Source organism: Pleurodeles waltl, chromosome 1_1 (genome assembly GCF_031143425.1).
Source record: "Pleurodeles waltl isolate 20211129_DDA chromosome 1_1, aPleWal1.hap1.20221129, whole genome shotgun sequence".
NCBI classification, from domain to species: domain Eukaryota; kingdom Metazoa; phylum Chordata; class Amphibia; order Caudata; family Salamandridae; genus Pleurodeles; species Pleurodeles waltl.
Window position 1 is genome coordinate 86,571,021 of NC_090436.1, and position 14,482 is coordinate 86,585,502.

The 14,482-nt window shown below is 51.1% G+C and overlaps 1 protein-coding gene across 1 annotated transcript in view; it reads left to right on the forward strand.

Moving 5' to 3' along the window:
- The first annotated feature begins 4,320 nt into the window (after nt 1-4,320).
- Nucleotides 4,321-14,482, forward strand: part of AQP3 (aquaporin 3 (Gill blood group)) — a 77,956-nt gene continuing 67,794 nt past the window's right edge. Inside the window, exon 1 of the mRNA XM_069217646.1 lies at nt 4,321-4,519. Within this exon, the coding sequence (XP_069073747.1) occupies nt 4,412-4,519 (108 nt within the window). The 5' untranslated portion in view covers nt 4,321-4,411. The remainder of the gene's footprint in view (nt 4,520-14,482) is intronic.

Below are 14,482 nucleotides of genomic sequence, written 5' to 3' on the forward strand. Positions count from 1 at the left end.
CTGCAGGCCACCTTCCCTGTGAGGGTGGCCATTCCCAATGGGGTCGCAAATTGCGACCTACCTCATAAATATTCAAGAGATAGGTCATTTGCGACCCCATAGGGAATCGCAAACAGTGTCATTGACACTGTTGTACATCAGGTTTTGCGACTCGCAAATTGCGAGTTGCAAAACCTGAATTTCGTACATGTGGCCCTTACTTTGAAGGACTAATATGACAATGTGTGCTTTTTGAGACCCCAAAAAATATTTTTACTTTTATCCATTTTTTTTTTTAGATTGATGAGAGCTCAGCACCTTCCCTAACAATAACAATCTGCAAAACCAATGAAAAACAAAAAAGCATTGGCAAAATTAAAAGGCTGGCAGCCAATGCCAGACCTCTTGGTTTTGTTAGTGTCTTGCTTTAGTCATTCTTGTGAGTTTAGATTATGGGCTTGATGTAGATCTTGGTGGTAACGATCCCACCGTCAACTTCCAACTGGAAATCCATGTGCTGCCGTATTTAGATGCTGGTGGTCCCATAGACGAAAGTCTTCATTTGAACCACAGTCTCCGCCAAGAAATACTGCCCGCATTGATGGCGGGAGAGGGAGAATGGGATGCTTGTGGGAACCCAGACACTAGTAGCGGCTGGTGTCAGGGCAGAGTGGCATGGGGGAACAGGGGGACTGCACAACACGAACACAAAAAAAAAACACCAAAAGGACTCACACAAGCAAAAAACATAAAAGAACATACCTGCCGCCCACCGCATTAACGCTCTTCTGCTCCTCTCCACTGCAGCACAGGCTCCCAAACTCCCCTGCGGCCAATCCAGATGTTGCTTTCATGCTGCAGGCAGCATGAGAGCAGCATCAGGATTGGACTGAGCACCCTGGCTTTGTGCTCCCAGAGTGACTGGGAGCATGTGACTGCTGTCTCCAATCCGGCAACGCAGCTCAGGCTGAAGACTAGTGGGCGTGTCAATTTGGCCATCCTGAGACGGCTGGCCAAAATGACAAAAACCCAATCAGGAGAACCAGAGTTATGAAGTTTTAAGGGTTTAGGTAAAAATAGCGCTTAAAAGCACAAAGCGCCAACTGTGTTCATCTAGTCGTGCCAGACCAGGACAGAGTCACAAATTCAGGAAGAATGTGATGGAGTGTGGGTCAGATACAGGGACCAGTTTAGGTCTGCTGAGAATTCTATCTTGTGTCATTGATGAGGGGTGTTGGTCAGCGTGACAACGGTTTCGTTGATCATGCAGGGTCCTGCATCGAGTTGAATCACACTTCGTCGGTTCCAATGAGGAGCTGCATGGGCTGAGAGGCGAGTTCCGCATCGAGTTGAGTCGCGATGCATCAGTTCTGAAGATGAGCTGCAAGGGCTGCAATGGGTTGCATCATGCTGTGTCAGTTCTGATGGGAACTACAGCGGGGCTAGCAGACCTCCTTTATCCCCACTTCCAAGAGTCCAGGACTGGGAAGGCACCACTTGTGGGGTTAGTACTCAAAGCAGGCAGAGTCCAGGTTCGGGATTTAAGGATGTTAGAGCACTTGTTGTGTCCCTGTAGCTCAGAACAGGAGGCCACCCAGCTAGCCCTTGGAGGCACTCTGGTGGTCCTGGGTTCAAGGTGCAGGTCCAGTCCTTCCACAAGTACTTGTCAGTAAATAGCAGATAATGTTGCTTTCCTGGAGTAGGTATGAGCAGGCATTTATATGTGGCAGTAACAAGCATATAAGTGCACTTGCTTAAAGCAGGAAAGAACAGTTATTTTCCAGGATCAGGTGTATATCTTTGCCAGCAGTAGGCATGTAACACTGCAAGCTAGAACAGACATCTAAAGTTATTTTCTAGGCCCAGGCTCATATCTTTGCTGGGAACAAACTTTTAGAGTTATTTTCTAGGAGCAGGTTTGTATCATTGCTAGGAACAAGTGTGTAAAGTTATTTTCTAGGAGCAGGCTCGTATCACTGCTAGGAGCAAGAGTGTAGAGTAATTTTCATAAGATGGCTCATATCATATCATGCGCAAGTGCATACAGTTATTTTCTAGGAGCAAGGGTATCTTTGCTAGGAGCAAGTGTGTAAAATATTTCCTAGGAGCAGGCTCATATCACTGCTAGAAGCAAGTGTGTAAAGGTATTTTCTAGGAGCAGGCTCACATTTTTGCTAGGAAGAAGTGTGTAGAGTTATTTTCCATAAGAAGGCTCGTATCATTGTTAGGCGCAAGTGCATGAAGTTATTTTATAGAATCAGGCTCATATCATTGCTAGAAGCAAGTATGTAAAGTTATTTTCTAGGAGCAGGTTTGTATCATTGATAGGAGCAAGTGCATAATGTTATTTTCTAGGAGCAGGCTTGTATCATTGCTAGGAGCAAGTGTGTAAAATTGTTTTCTAGGAGCAGGCTAGTATCATTCCTAGGAGCAAGTGTGTAAAGTTATTTTCTAGGAACAGGCTTGTATCACTGCTAGGAGAAAGTGTGTAGAGTAATTTTCCATAAGAAGGCTTGTATAGTTGCTAGGCGCAAGTGCATAAAGTTATTTTCTAGAAGCAAGGGTGTCTTTGCTAGGAATAAGAGTGTAAAGTTATTTTCTGGGAGCATGCTCGTATCAGTACTAGGAGCAAGTCGGGCTCGTATCATTGCTAGGAGCAAGTGCGTAAAGCTATTTTCTAGGAGCAGGCTTGCATCACTGCTAGGACCAAGTGTGTAGAGTCATTTTCCATAAGAAGGCTTGTATCATTGCTGGGTGCAACTGCATAAAGTTATTTTCTAGGAGCAAGGATATCTTTGCTAGGAACAAGTGTGCAAAGTTATTTTCTAGAAGCAGGCTCGTATCATTGCTAGGGGCAAGTGTGTAAAGTTATTTTCTAGGAGCAGGCTCGTATCACTGCTAGGAGCAAGTGTGTAGAGTCATTTTCCATAAGAAGGCTTGTGTCATTGCTAGGCGCAAGTGCATAAAGTTATTTTCAAGGTGTAAGGGTATCTTTGCTAGGACCAAGTGTGTAAAGTTATTTTCTAGTAGCAGGCTTGTATCTTTGCTAGGACCAAGTGTGTAAAGTTATTTTCTAGTAGCAGGCTTGTATCATTGCTAGGAGCAAGTGTGTAAAGTTATTTTCTAGGAGCAGGCTTGTGTCACTGCTAGGAGCAAGTGTGTAAATTATTTTCTATAAGCAGACTCGTGTATCATTGCTAGGAGCAAGTGTGTAAAGTTATTTTCTAAAAGCAGGCATGTGTGTTTGCCAGTGATATGCATCTAAACTTGCTTGATAGGAGCAGCCATGTGTAGTTATTTTTATGTGTACGTAATATGCATGTAACATGTCTGTAAAGTTTGCTTCCTGGAGCAGGCACATGAAGTTTTCTCCTTGAGCAGGCATATGAAGCTGTTTAATGGAGCAGGCATATAAAGTTGTCTCCTTGGGCAGGCAAATTAAGTTGTTTTAATGGAGCAGGCATATGAATTTGTTTCCTTGGGCAGGCATATGAAGTTGTTTTCCTGGAGCAGGCATATGAAGTTGTTTCCTTGGGCAAGCATATGAAGTTGTTTCTTTGGGCAAGCATATGAAGTTGTTTTAATGGAGCAGGCATATGAAGTTGTTTTTTTGGAGCAGGCATATGAAGTTGTTTCCTTGGGCAGGCATATGAAGTTTTCTACGTGGGCAGGCATATGAAGTTGTTGGGCAGGCATATGAAGTTGTTTTAATGGAGCAGGCATATGAAGTTGGCTCCTTGGGCAGGCATATGAAGTTGTTTTAATGGAGCAGGCATTTGAAGTTGTTTTCCTGGAGCAGGCATATGAAATTCTTTTAATGGAGCAGGTATATGCAGTTGTTTTAATGGAGCAGGCATACGAAGTTGTTTTCCTGCAGCAGGCATGTGAAGTTGCCTCCTTTGGCAGGCACGTGAAGTTGTTTTAATGGAGCAGGCATATGAAGTCTCCTTTGGCAGGCACGTGAAGTTGTTTTAATGGAGCAGGCATATGAAGTCTCCTTTGGCAGGCATATGATGTTCTTTTAATGGGGCAGGCGTGCATCTTTGCGAGTAGTGGGTGTGTGAGGTTATTAGCTGCACGTGGGGCTGTGCACTGACATCTCTTCCCTCAGATGTGTTGCCTGTGGCGGACACTTTGACCACAACGATTGGCCAGGCCTGTGCAGAGCCACCGGCCGGTCCGCCGTGCGTAAAGACTATGGAAGTGAAACAGCGCCAACCTGGCCACAGCCGGCCGCGGAGCGCCTCCTGTCCCTCCCACGCCCTGCCGGGGAGGCCTCCGTGGGAGTGGCCAGGAAGGGGAGGGCACTTCTCCGTGTCGGCTCTTAGTTATAAGCACCCTTGGGGCGGATAGAGTGGCATTTGGACCGACGGGTCGAGCGCTTGAAGGCCGGAGCAGCAGCACTGAGGAACCAGGTGAACCTCCCAAGAAGATGGGGCGTCAGAAGGATCTGGTGAACAAGATCGGGGACATGCTGAGGATCCACAGCAAGCTGATGAGGCAGGCTCTGGCCGAGTGCCTGGGGACCCTCATCCTGGTGGTAAGTGAGTGTGCGGGGGCGCCCCTGGCCCAGGGCAGCAGCTGAGGCGCGGAGCCCCAGCTGGATCTCGAACAGTCAGCGTGCGCCGGCCCGGTTACAGAGATAGCTCCCCGGGTTTAGCACCTGTTGCACAGCTCTAGTGTATCCGCAAGTGTCCCATCCTAGGAGAATCGCCTCGTCCCTTCCTTATCCGCTGCCTTTGAAACAACTGATTGATCTTAAAAGTACCCGTCCTGCAGTGCATAATGTTTCTTCCCTTATTATTATTTATAGCACATCGAAGCGGTATCCGATCCGTGATCGGCGCTATGCAGATTGATTTAAGAGATGTATGCGCCATGATTTAACCGAAAAGTGGCGCGCAGAGCTGAGCTAAAACTAGAAAGGAGATCCTTTAAAAGTCATGTAAAAGAATGCATGACGTTTGGCAGATTTCTGTTCCTAACCCGAGCAGATGTGAGCATCTCGAGTTTGCGCAAAGCGTCCCTTTCTGAGCAGGTGTTATTCTTCAAGGTAAATAGAGGGGTGCTGCTATCAGTACCCGCATCTCCAGCTGAAGGAACACAAATCACCGGTGCTGGGCATCTCAGCGAGTGGGTATTCGTACACTGGCCACATATTCACACACAGGAGTTCAGTGAACTTGGCAGGCAGCAGGTGCAGGTGGAAGGACAGACTTGTTCCTTGCCATAGACTGCAGTCCCTGCTGTCACTGGCTGCGTTCACGTGCAGTGTGCGTGCGTGAGCGGCGTGTGATCTTGTGCACGGGGCCCTGGTGTGATGTCTGCCCTGAGAGGGCATCATCCTTCACAAGCCCATGGTAGCATGGGTCGTGCCAACCGGTGGGCATGGGACTTGCAGTGATGCTCAGCTCGTGTGTGCGTGAGTGCGCGTGACTGAAGCGATGTGTGATCGTGTGCACGGCTCCTGATGTGGTGTTTCTCGTGGGAGAGCTGCCGTCACATCAACTAAAGCACGGCAGACTGCGCCCACCCTGTGCAGGTCTTGCAGGGCTGATCAGCCCGTCTGTGCGTGAAGCAGCGTGTGATCTCGTGCACGGGACCCTGGTGTGGTGTCTGTCCTGAGAGGGCATCTTTCACTAGCACAAGATAGATTGTGCCCTGGCACCCGGTGGACATGGATTTTGCAGCGGGGCCTAACCCGTGAAGCGGTGTGTGATCGTGTGCACGGGGCCCTGGTGTGTGCCCTGGAATGTCATTCTTCACTAGCACATGGCAGATTGCGCGCTGGCACCCGTTGGGCATGGGTTTTGCAGTGGCGCCGAGCCCGTGAAGCGTTGTGTGGTCTTGTGCACGAGGCCCTGGTGTGGTGTCTGCCCTGGAAGGGCATCCTTCACGAGCAATTTGCAGATAGCGCCCTGGCACCCGGTGGGTATGGGCTTTGCAGTGGTTCCAGCCAGTGAAGCGGTGTGTGATGTGTGCACCGGTCCCTAGTGTGTCGTCTGCCCTGGATCCTTTACGAGCACATGGCAGATTGCGAGCTGGCACTCGGTGTGCATGGGTTTTGCAGTGGTGCCCAGCCCGTGAAGCAGTGTGTGATCGTGTGCACGAGACCCTGGCGTGGTGTCTGCCCTGGAAAGGCACTGGCACAGCACAGATTGCGCCCTGGCACCCGGTGGGCATAGGTTTTGCAGTGGCGCCGAGCCCGTGAAGCAGTGTGTGATCGTGTGCACGAGACCCTGGCGTGGTGTCTGCCCTGGAAAGGCACTGGCACAGCACAGATTGCGCCCTGGCACCCGGTGGGCATGGGTTTTGCAGTGGTGCCCAGCCCGTGTGTGTTCGTGTGCACGGGGCCCTGGGGTGGTGTGTGCCCGGCAAGGGACTGGCACAGCACAGATTGCGCCCTGGCACTCGGTGAGCATGGGTTTTGCAGTTGTGCCCAGCCCGTGAAGCAGTGTGTGATCGTGTGCACGATACCCTGGCGTGGTGTCTGCCCTGGAAAGGCACCCTTCACTGGCACAGCACAGATTGCGCCCTGGCACCCGGTGGGCATGGGTTTTGCAGTGGTGCCCAGCCCGTGCAGCAGTGTGAGTTCGTGTGCACGGGGCCCTGGGGTGGTGTGTGCCCGGTAAGGGCTGTCTTTGCATTAACGAGCGCCTGGGAGTGTGCGCCGTGCCAGCCGGTGTGCATGGGAGCGTGTAAGAGCTCACACCGTGGCACAGCTGGGCGCTGTATTGAAGACTCGGTGTGTTTGAAGAAGATCTCCAGGGTAGACCCCTTGTGTGCGAAGCGCCCCCTCTCCTGCTCCGCGCGTCCACATCCTCCACAGCCGCCTGCCTCCCCTCCTCCTCTCCTTCACGGCAGGGCTTCTAAGCGCCTTGTGCAAAGAACTGCTAATAAACGTGTGTCCATCTGGAAAACAATGTAGTTCTTCCTTTACTCGCTGAAGGATCGCGAGGCACTTTAAGATGTCTGAGAGGTGACATGTTGGCGCTATGAACAGACCTGATAAATAATAAGCATGCGTCCAGCTAAAAAAACAATCTACTATTCCCAACTATGTCTTCTGGAAAGGGAGCACACTGAAGTGTCTTAAAGGCAACATGCAGGCGCTATGCATATTACGAAAGGCCATCCATGGTGCAAAGTACACCGAAAAAGAAGCAAAAAAGAAGAATACATACATGTTTCTTGTATCTAAAAGATGGGATGCGAGTTGCTCTTATTCCGGCCCGTCTCCAAAGTCCCAAAGTGGGGTAAAGGCGCTACACTAGAGCCAAAAGAATGCACAGTAAATAAACCTGTGTCTTTACCCTGAGGGTCAGCGTGAGCCCCCCAACCCCTCCACCCGCCAGTGTTTCGAATCGTTTTAAAGAGCATGGACTGCAACACATCGGCGCTACACAGAATAACAATGAATACAAGTGTCACTAGTTGGAAAACAATACAGGTAGCGTGCCTAACTTTTCAACAAGGGGCGCAGACTAGTTAAGCGCACTGAAGTGCCTGAAGGCATAGTGCTGGCGCTACACAAAATACCAGTAACTACATTAAAATGGCTTTTGCTGTTCAAGAAAACAGCCTGACGTGCCTAGCTCCTGCTATAGCTCTAGATTCCCGAAGTATTCTCAAGTGCCTTGAAGTCCCCATGTTGACGTTATACAAAATAATATCAGTAGACTAATAATATATTAATGTGTATCCTTCTGGCAAACAATCGAGTACGCTCTGCTCTTCTGTCCGGAACGTCGAAGCGCTGAATTGTCTGAAAGGCAGTTGGCGCTAAACCAAATAGCAACACATAGCTGAACAATATTCGTTACGACGTCTCCTTCGTGATCCGCCTCTCTCGCCTAACATTCAGAGCCTCACACACTGATTTTTAAGACCTTTAAATAGTTACCTCTATTGGTGTCAATAAAGCTCTGCGTTTCGCAAAATCCAGCTTCTGGGCTCCCGGACAACAGAGTACATAAAAAACTAACCGTTGAAGCCATCGTAGAAAAAACATGATACGAACGGAAAAGTTAATAAACCCATATGGTTGGGCAAGAGCACACAGTTCAAACAATTCAAAGCATAGGATGTACGGAATATATTTTTTATCTCAATTATAATTACATCGTACTGCTCATGCTCTTACTTTTTCGACAAGTTTTTGCAAAAAAACGAATTTTACAGGTGTCATCTATTGTGAATTGGGTGACTTTCACTGTAGTTTAGCCCGGAGTTTTGGGAACAACAGCGACGCGAAGCGGTTCGTTTCTAGGCGCATCCAAACTCAACAGAATGATCACGTTTTCACATCAAAACGCATCATGTTGGGGTGCACATCAATTGTGAATGCTTCTGTGCACGGGAACTGGGTCACCGGGGCAAACAGATAGATTTGCCTGCGATCACACATCTCTGTTGTGGTGAAGCTGGGATTACAACCAGTCCGCCTGGTTTCAAAGCCGCCAGACCCCTTTAAACCGCGCCCACTGCCGAGTGGCCTCCTGAATAGGGAAACAGCCTTGCTTTGAGGGGCCCCCAGTGGGTAGCCGGGGTGGGGGAGGGGTCGTCTCACCAGCAGGTGTGGAGAGCCGTCCTGCACATACACGCACCGCTGGTGGTAAACACCCCTCCGGGGGCTGCTGGACGTGCCGGGGCACCTCCCGTGGAATGCGCTCAATGCCCCGGCCGCAGCACCGTCCTCCGGGGACCACCGAGGGCTGCATGCACAGCACAGAGCACTGGCCCAGCCTCTGGGCGCTATATGTCTTCATGTGCTCTAACAAATACGGCTCTCTTGGCCGTTTGTAGCACAAGTGAAACGGTAATATATATATATATATATATATATATATATATATATATATATATATATATATATATATATATATATTTTTTTTTTTTTTCCATCTTATGGGGGGAGTTAAATACCTGCCTACTTTATTACATTATTTTCAAATTCTTCCTCCTGGGAAATATGTATATATATTGCACACGTGCAGCTCGTTCTTTCAGGCTCCTGGGACTTTGAAAAATGCACTGAACTTGTAGAATACAAAAAACAGTTCAGGTGGTGTGATATCTGAGGGATGACACCGAGTGGTGGTTTTATGGTAGGGGGTGGCGTCGCAAGCCCTTACACTGCATCGGTGTAGATATTGGCTAGGTCGGACGGGCTGAAGACCTGTGGACACCTCCCACTACACCCCATCACCCTCACAGACAAACCACACCGCGTATACTCGTGCCAAGGGGTGGAGACAGACGCTGTAGTGTGTAAATTGGCATAAACTGGCACAGTTAACAGGGTGTGGCGCCTCGAGGCAGCAGAGTGCAGCCACCCCCTGATCACGTCCCCAGCACAAATGTGATCTCGGCGCTGCAGTAGGATACCTCTCCTTCCAGAGAGGAGCGTGGCGTGCCACAGGGCCTTGGCATGGTGTGGTGCCCATGGCATGACTCTGTGTGGCATGGCTTGTGGCATGCTGGCAGCGCTGAGCTGTGGAATGCACCACTGGATGCTACATGCAGTGTGGAGTCCTGCAGCACGATGTTAAGGGCCGGCGCCCGCGCGCGGCACACAGCTCAGTGCCGAAATGGGCAAAGAAGTATAGAGCAGTAGCAAGAAGTAAACGGGGAAGTAAACTTTTGGGGTGGCGTAGTACTCAACGGTTTCTAGTAGCCACACTGCTCACATGTTGGGCATTCCCCACACTGCACGGGAGAGTTACTGGTGCCTCCCCCCACACTGCATGAGAGAGGCATTGGTGCCCCCCTCCACACTGCACGGGAGAGACATTGATACCACCCTCTACACTGCACGGGAGAGATATTAATGCCTCCCTCCACACTGCACGGGAGAGACACTGGTGCCTCCCCCCACACTGCACGGGAGAGACACTGGTGCCTCCCGCCACACTGCAATGGTGCCTCCCCCCACACTGCACCGGAGAGCTACTGGTGCCTCCCCCCACACTGCATGAGAGAGGCATTGGTGCCCCCCTCCACACTGCACGGGAGAGGCACTGTTGCATCACTTCACACTGCAGCAGACAAGCACCGATACCTCCCTCCACACTGACCGGAGAGGCGCCGATACCCCCTCCACACTGCACGGGGGAGACACTGGTGCCCCTCACACACTCACTGCACGGGGGTGTATCCCTGCACACTGCAGACTCAGCTGCTGGTGAGGAAGACGTCTCCGGATGTTATCAGCCCAAATAATCGATGTTTCCTGCCTTGTCTTTTATAAACACCAGAGCTATTTTTGAGATAGCAGCTCTCACAGCCGGTGAGGAGACGAAAGGACCTTTCCCCTGCTGCGGGGTCGGTGGGGTTGGGGCAGAGTCTTTGATATCGCAGGCTGAAGCTTGGCATTTCCCATCGTAGTGCAGTGTGCAGTGCAGGCGTCTGTGAAGATGTGCTGCTTCAAGGGCCACTGGCGGGAGGCCTGTCACACACCCCAGGGACAGATCGGTGGGTTAATGCATCTACTGTAAAGCACCGTGGGCGTGCGGTAGGTCACCCATTGCATCCTGTGCAGCAGCCAGAGGTAGAAAAGCCACCCTGAGGAGTGCACGGGCAACATTTATTGAAAGTATTCAATAACATTCCGTAGCTGCGGCCCGCGGAGACATCTTCCTCACCCCACCACTGCAGAGCCCAGGCCCCGCTGCCCAATGTTAGGAAAATGCCCTCCCCCAATCCACCCCGCCGCCTACCGCAGGTTGCTAAATCCCGCTTTAACATAGCGGTTAGAAACACTTTAACTGCAAAGTGTGTCCCCCAGACCTCCCCGGGCGGTCAGGTGGCTGAACATGGGTGTCTGGTTTAATAAGAAACACCCGGGCACAGCGCAGCGTTAAGAGGGTTCCTAGTAACGCTGGGATCTCGGCCCAGACAGCAGGAGGGTTTAGCATGAACCATATGGAGACTCCTAACCCTGGCACCTCGCCGTGAACGCTGACATGCATCAACACATGATTGCAGTCATTGCAACTGCCCGGAGGATGCATGGCGCCCGGTTACATGCACAAGAGGGCAGTAGACAACATGCTATAGCCTGATGTATCAAATAGTAACATGCTAAAACATAACATAACACACCGCATCCTAACACAAAATGCATGACACTCTATACCATGCCACAATGCAAGCTACAGCACACCACAACGCAACACACCATACCGTTCCATATCATACCTTGAAATGCCACCATTCTTACCACAGTATACCAGAACACCGTACAAAATACCGGCTGCCACGACATACCATAACCGTACCGTACCGCACACTACCGAGCCAGCCCATACCGGAACCGTACAATCCAATACCGTACCGTGCCAGACCATACCGTAACCGTACCATGCAATACCGTACCGTGCCAGACCATACCATAACCGTACCATACCGCACACTACCGAGCCAGCCCATACCGGAACCGTACAATGCAATACCGTACCGTGCCAGACCATACCGTAACCGTACCATGCAATACCGTACCGTGCCAGACCATACCGTAACCGTACCATGCAATACCGTACCGTGCCAGACTATAACGTAACCGTACCATGCAATACCGTACCGTGCCAGACCATACCATAACCGTACCATACCGCACACTACCGAGCCAGCCCATACCGGAACCGTACAATGCAATACCGTACCGTGCCAGACTATACCGTAACCGTACCATGCAATACCGTACCGTGCCAGACCATACCGGAACCGTACAATCCAATACCGTACCGTGCCAGACCATACCGTAACCGTACCATGCAATACCGTACCGTGCCAGACCATACCATAACCGTACCATACCGCACACTACCGAGCCAGCCTATACCGGAACCGTACAATGCAATACCGTACCGAGCCAGACCATACCGTAACCGTACCATGCAATACCGTACCGTGCCAGACCATACCGGAACCGTACAATCCAATACCGTACCGTGCCAGACTATACCGTAACCGTACCATGCAATACCGTACCGTGCCAGACCATACCATACCATAACCGTACCATACCGCACACTACCGAGCCAGCCCATACCGGAACCGTACAATGCAATACCGTACCGTGCCAGACCATACCGTAACCGTACCATGCAATACCGTACCGAGCCAGACCATACCGGAACCGTACAATCCAATACCGTACCGTGCCAGACCATACCGTAACCGTACCATGCAATACCGTACCGTGCCAGACCATACCATAACCGTACCATACCGCACACTACCGAGCCAGCCCATACCGGAACCGTACAATGCAATACCGTACCGTGCCAGACCATACCGTAACCGTACCATGCAATACCGTACCGTGCCAGACCATACCGTAACCGTACCATGCAATACCGTACCGTGCCAGACCATACCATAACCGTACCATACCGCACACTACCGAGCCAGCCCATACCGGAACCGTACAATGCAATACCGTACCGAGCCAGACCATACCGTAACCATACCATGCAATACCGTACCGAGCCAGACCATACCATACCATAACCGTACCATACCGCACACTACCGAGCCAGCCCATACCGGAACCATACAATGCAATACCGTACCGAGCCAGCCCATACCGGAACCGTACAATCCAATACCGTACCGTGCCAGACCATACAGTAACCGTACCATGCAATACCGTACCGTGCCAGACCATACCGTAACCGTACCATGCAATACCGTACCGTGCCAGACTATACCGTAACCGTACCATGCAATACCGTACCGTGCCAGACCATACCGGAACCGTACAATCCAATACCTTACCGTGCCAGACCATACCGTAACCGTACCATGCAATACCGTACCGTGCCAGACCATACCATACCATAACCGTACCATACCGCACACTACCGAGCCAGCCCATACCGGAACCGTACAATGCAATACCGTACCGTGCCAGACTATACCGTAACCGTACCATGCAATACCGTACCGTGCCAGACCATACCGGAACCGTACAATCCAATACCGTACCGTGCCAGACCATACCGTAACCGTACCATGCAATACCGTACCGTGCCAGACCATACCATACCATAACCGTACCATACCGCACACTACCGAGCCAGCCCATACCGGAACCGTACAATGCAATACCGTACCGTGCCAGACTATACCGTAACCGTACCATGCAATACCGTACCGTGCCAGACCATACCGGAACCGTACAATCCAATACCGTACCGTGCCAGACCATACCGTAACCGTACCATGCAATACCGTACCGTGCCAGACCATACCATACCATAACCGTACCATACCGCACACTACCGAGCCAGCCCATACCGGAACCGTACAATGCAATACCGTACCGTGCCAGACTATACCGTAACCGTACCATGCAATACCGTACCGTGCCAGACCATACCGGAACCGTACAATCCAATACCGTACCGTGCCAGACCATACCGTAACCGTACCATGCAATACCGTACCGTGCCAGACCATACCATACCATAACCGTACCATACCGCACACTACCGAGCCAGCCCATACCGGAACCGTACAATCCAATACCGTACCGTGTCAGACCATACCGTAACCGTACAATGCAATACCGTACCGTAGCACACTTTACGTAACCGTACCATATATGTGAGACATCTGTTCACAATATTAATGGATAAACATCCATCTCGGCACGTGCCTTTTGAAAGGTTCGGGTGGGTCTTATCGAGCAGTAAAAGGCCGTTCACCGAGGACAGGCCGGATGCAAGCGCTGGAGGAGCGCCCTCAGCAGCGCCCACTCGGCCCTCAGCCAGACCCATGGGTGTTTGCCGAGGTGAGGGCGGCAGCACCCCGAGAGCACAGGCCCAGGACGGGCTCCCTTCTCCCCTTGCACGAGCGGCGGGTGCCTGTCTGTGGTGAGCACACTGCGGCGGGGTGCGCGTGCCAGCAGGCAGAGGTCACCCCAGGACTCCCTAAGGCGGGAACCGAGCATGTCACTTTAAATTAATATGCTGCTCTGGTAAACAGCGTCACTCCCCGGCAGAGCGCACACGAGACAGGGCCTGCTCTCTCTGGCTTTGCAACCCAGCTGAAAAAAGTCTATCGTTTCTTGGGATTAAAGACTGCCCTCTATCCCAAGCTTTCAGGTCAACCTCAACCATGAACCCAAGGTTTCCGATGTGGACCTTAACATGACATGTAAGTGGCGGATGCTAAAATACGTCTGTTTGACTCTGACACCTGCCTCAGGGCAGCATTCATGATCTGGGGTTGGAAGCGCCATGAGGGACTCTGTCTTTTGTCTCCAGAGATCGCTCTTGAAATATGTTTGGAAGGGAGCCTGGCCTCTCATAAGTCGACTTATGAGCCACAGATGAAAGAATAAATGCCTCCATGACTCTGACACCTGTCACAAAAGAGCAGACATGAGGTGCCTTACAAGAGGTCTCAGTCTCTCAGAGTTTGAAACCTCTGTCAAGAGATCGCCCATGGGTTGAGGATGGAGGGCGGCTGGGTCTCAATAAGGCTGGTGCCTACC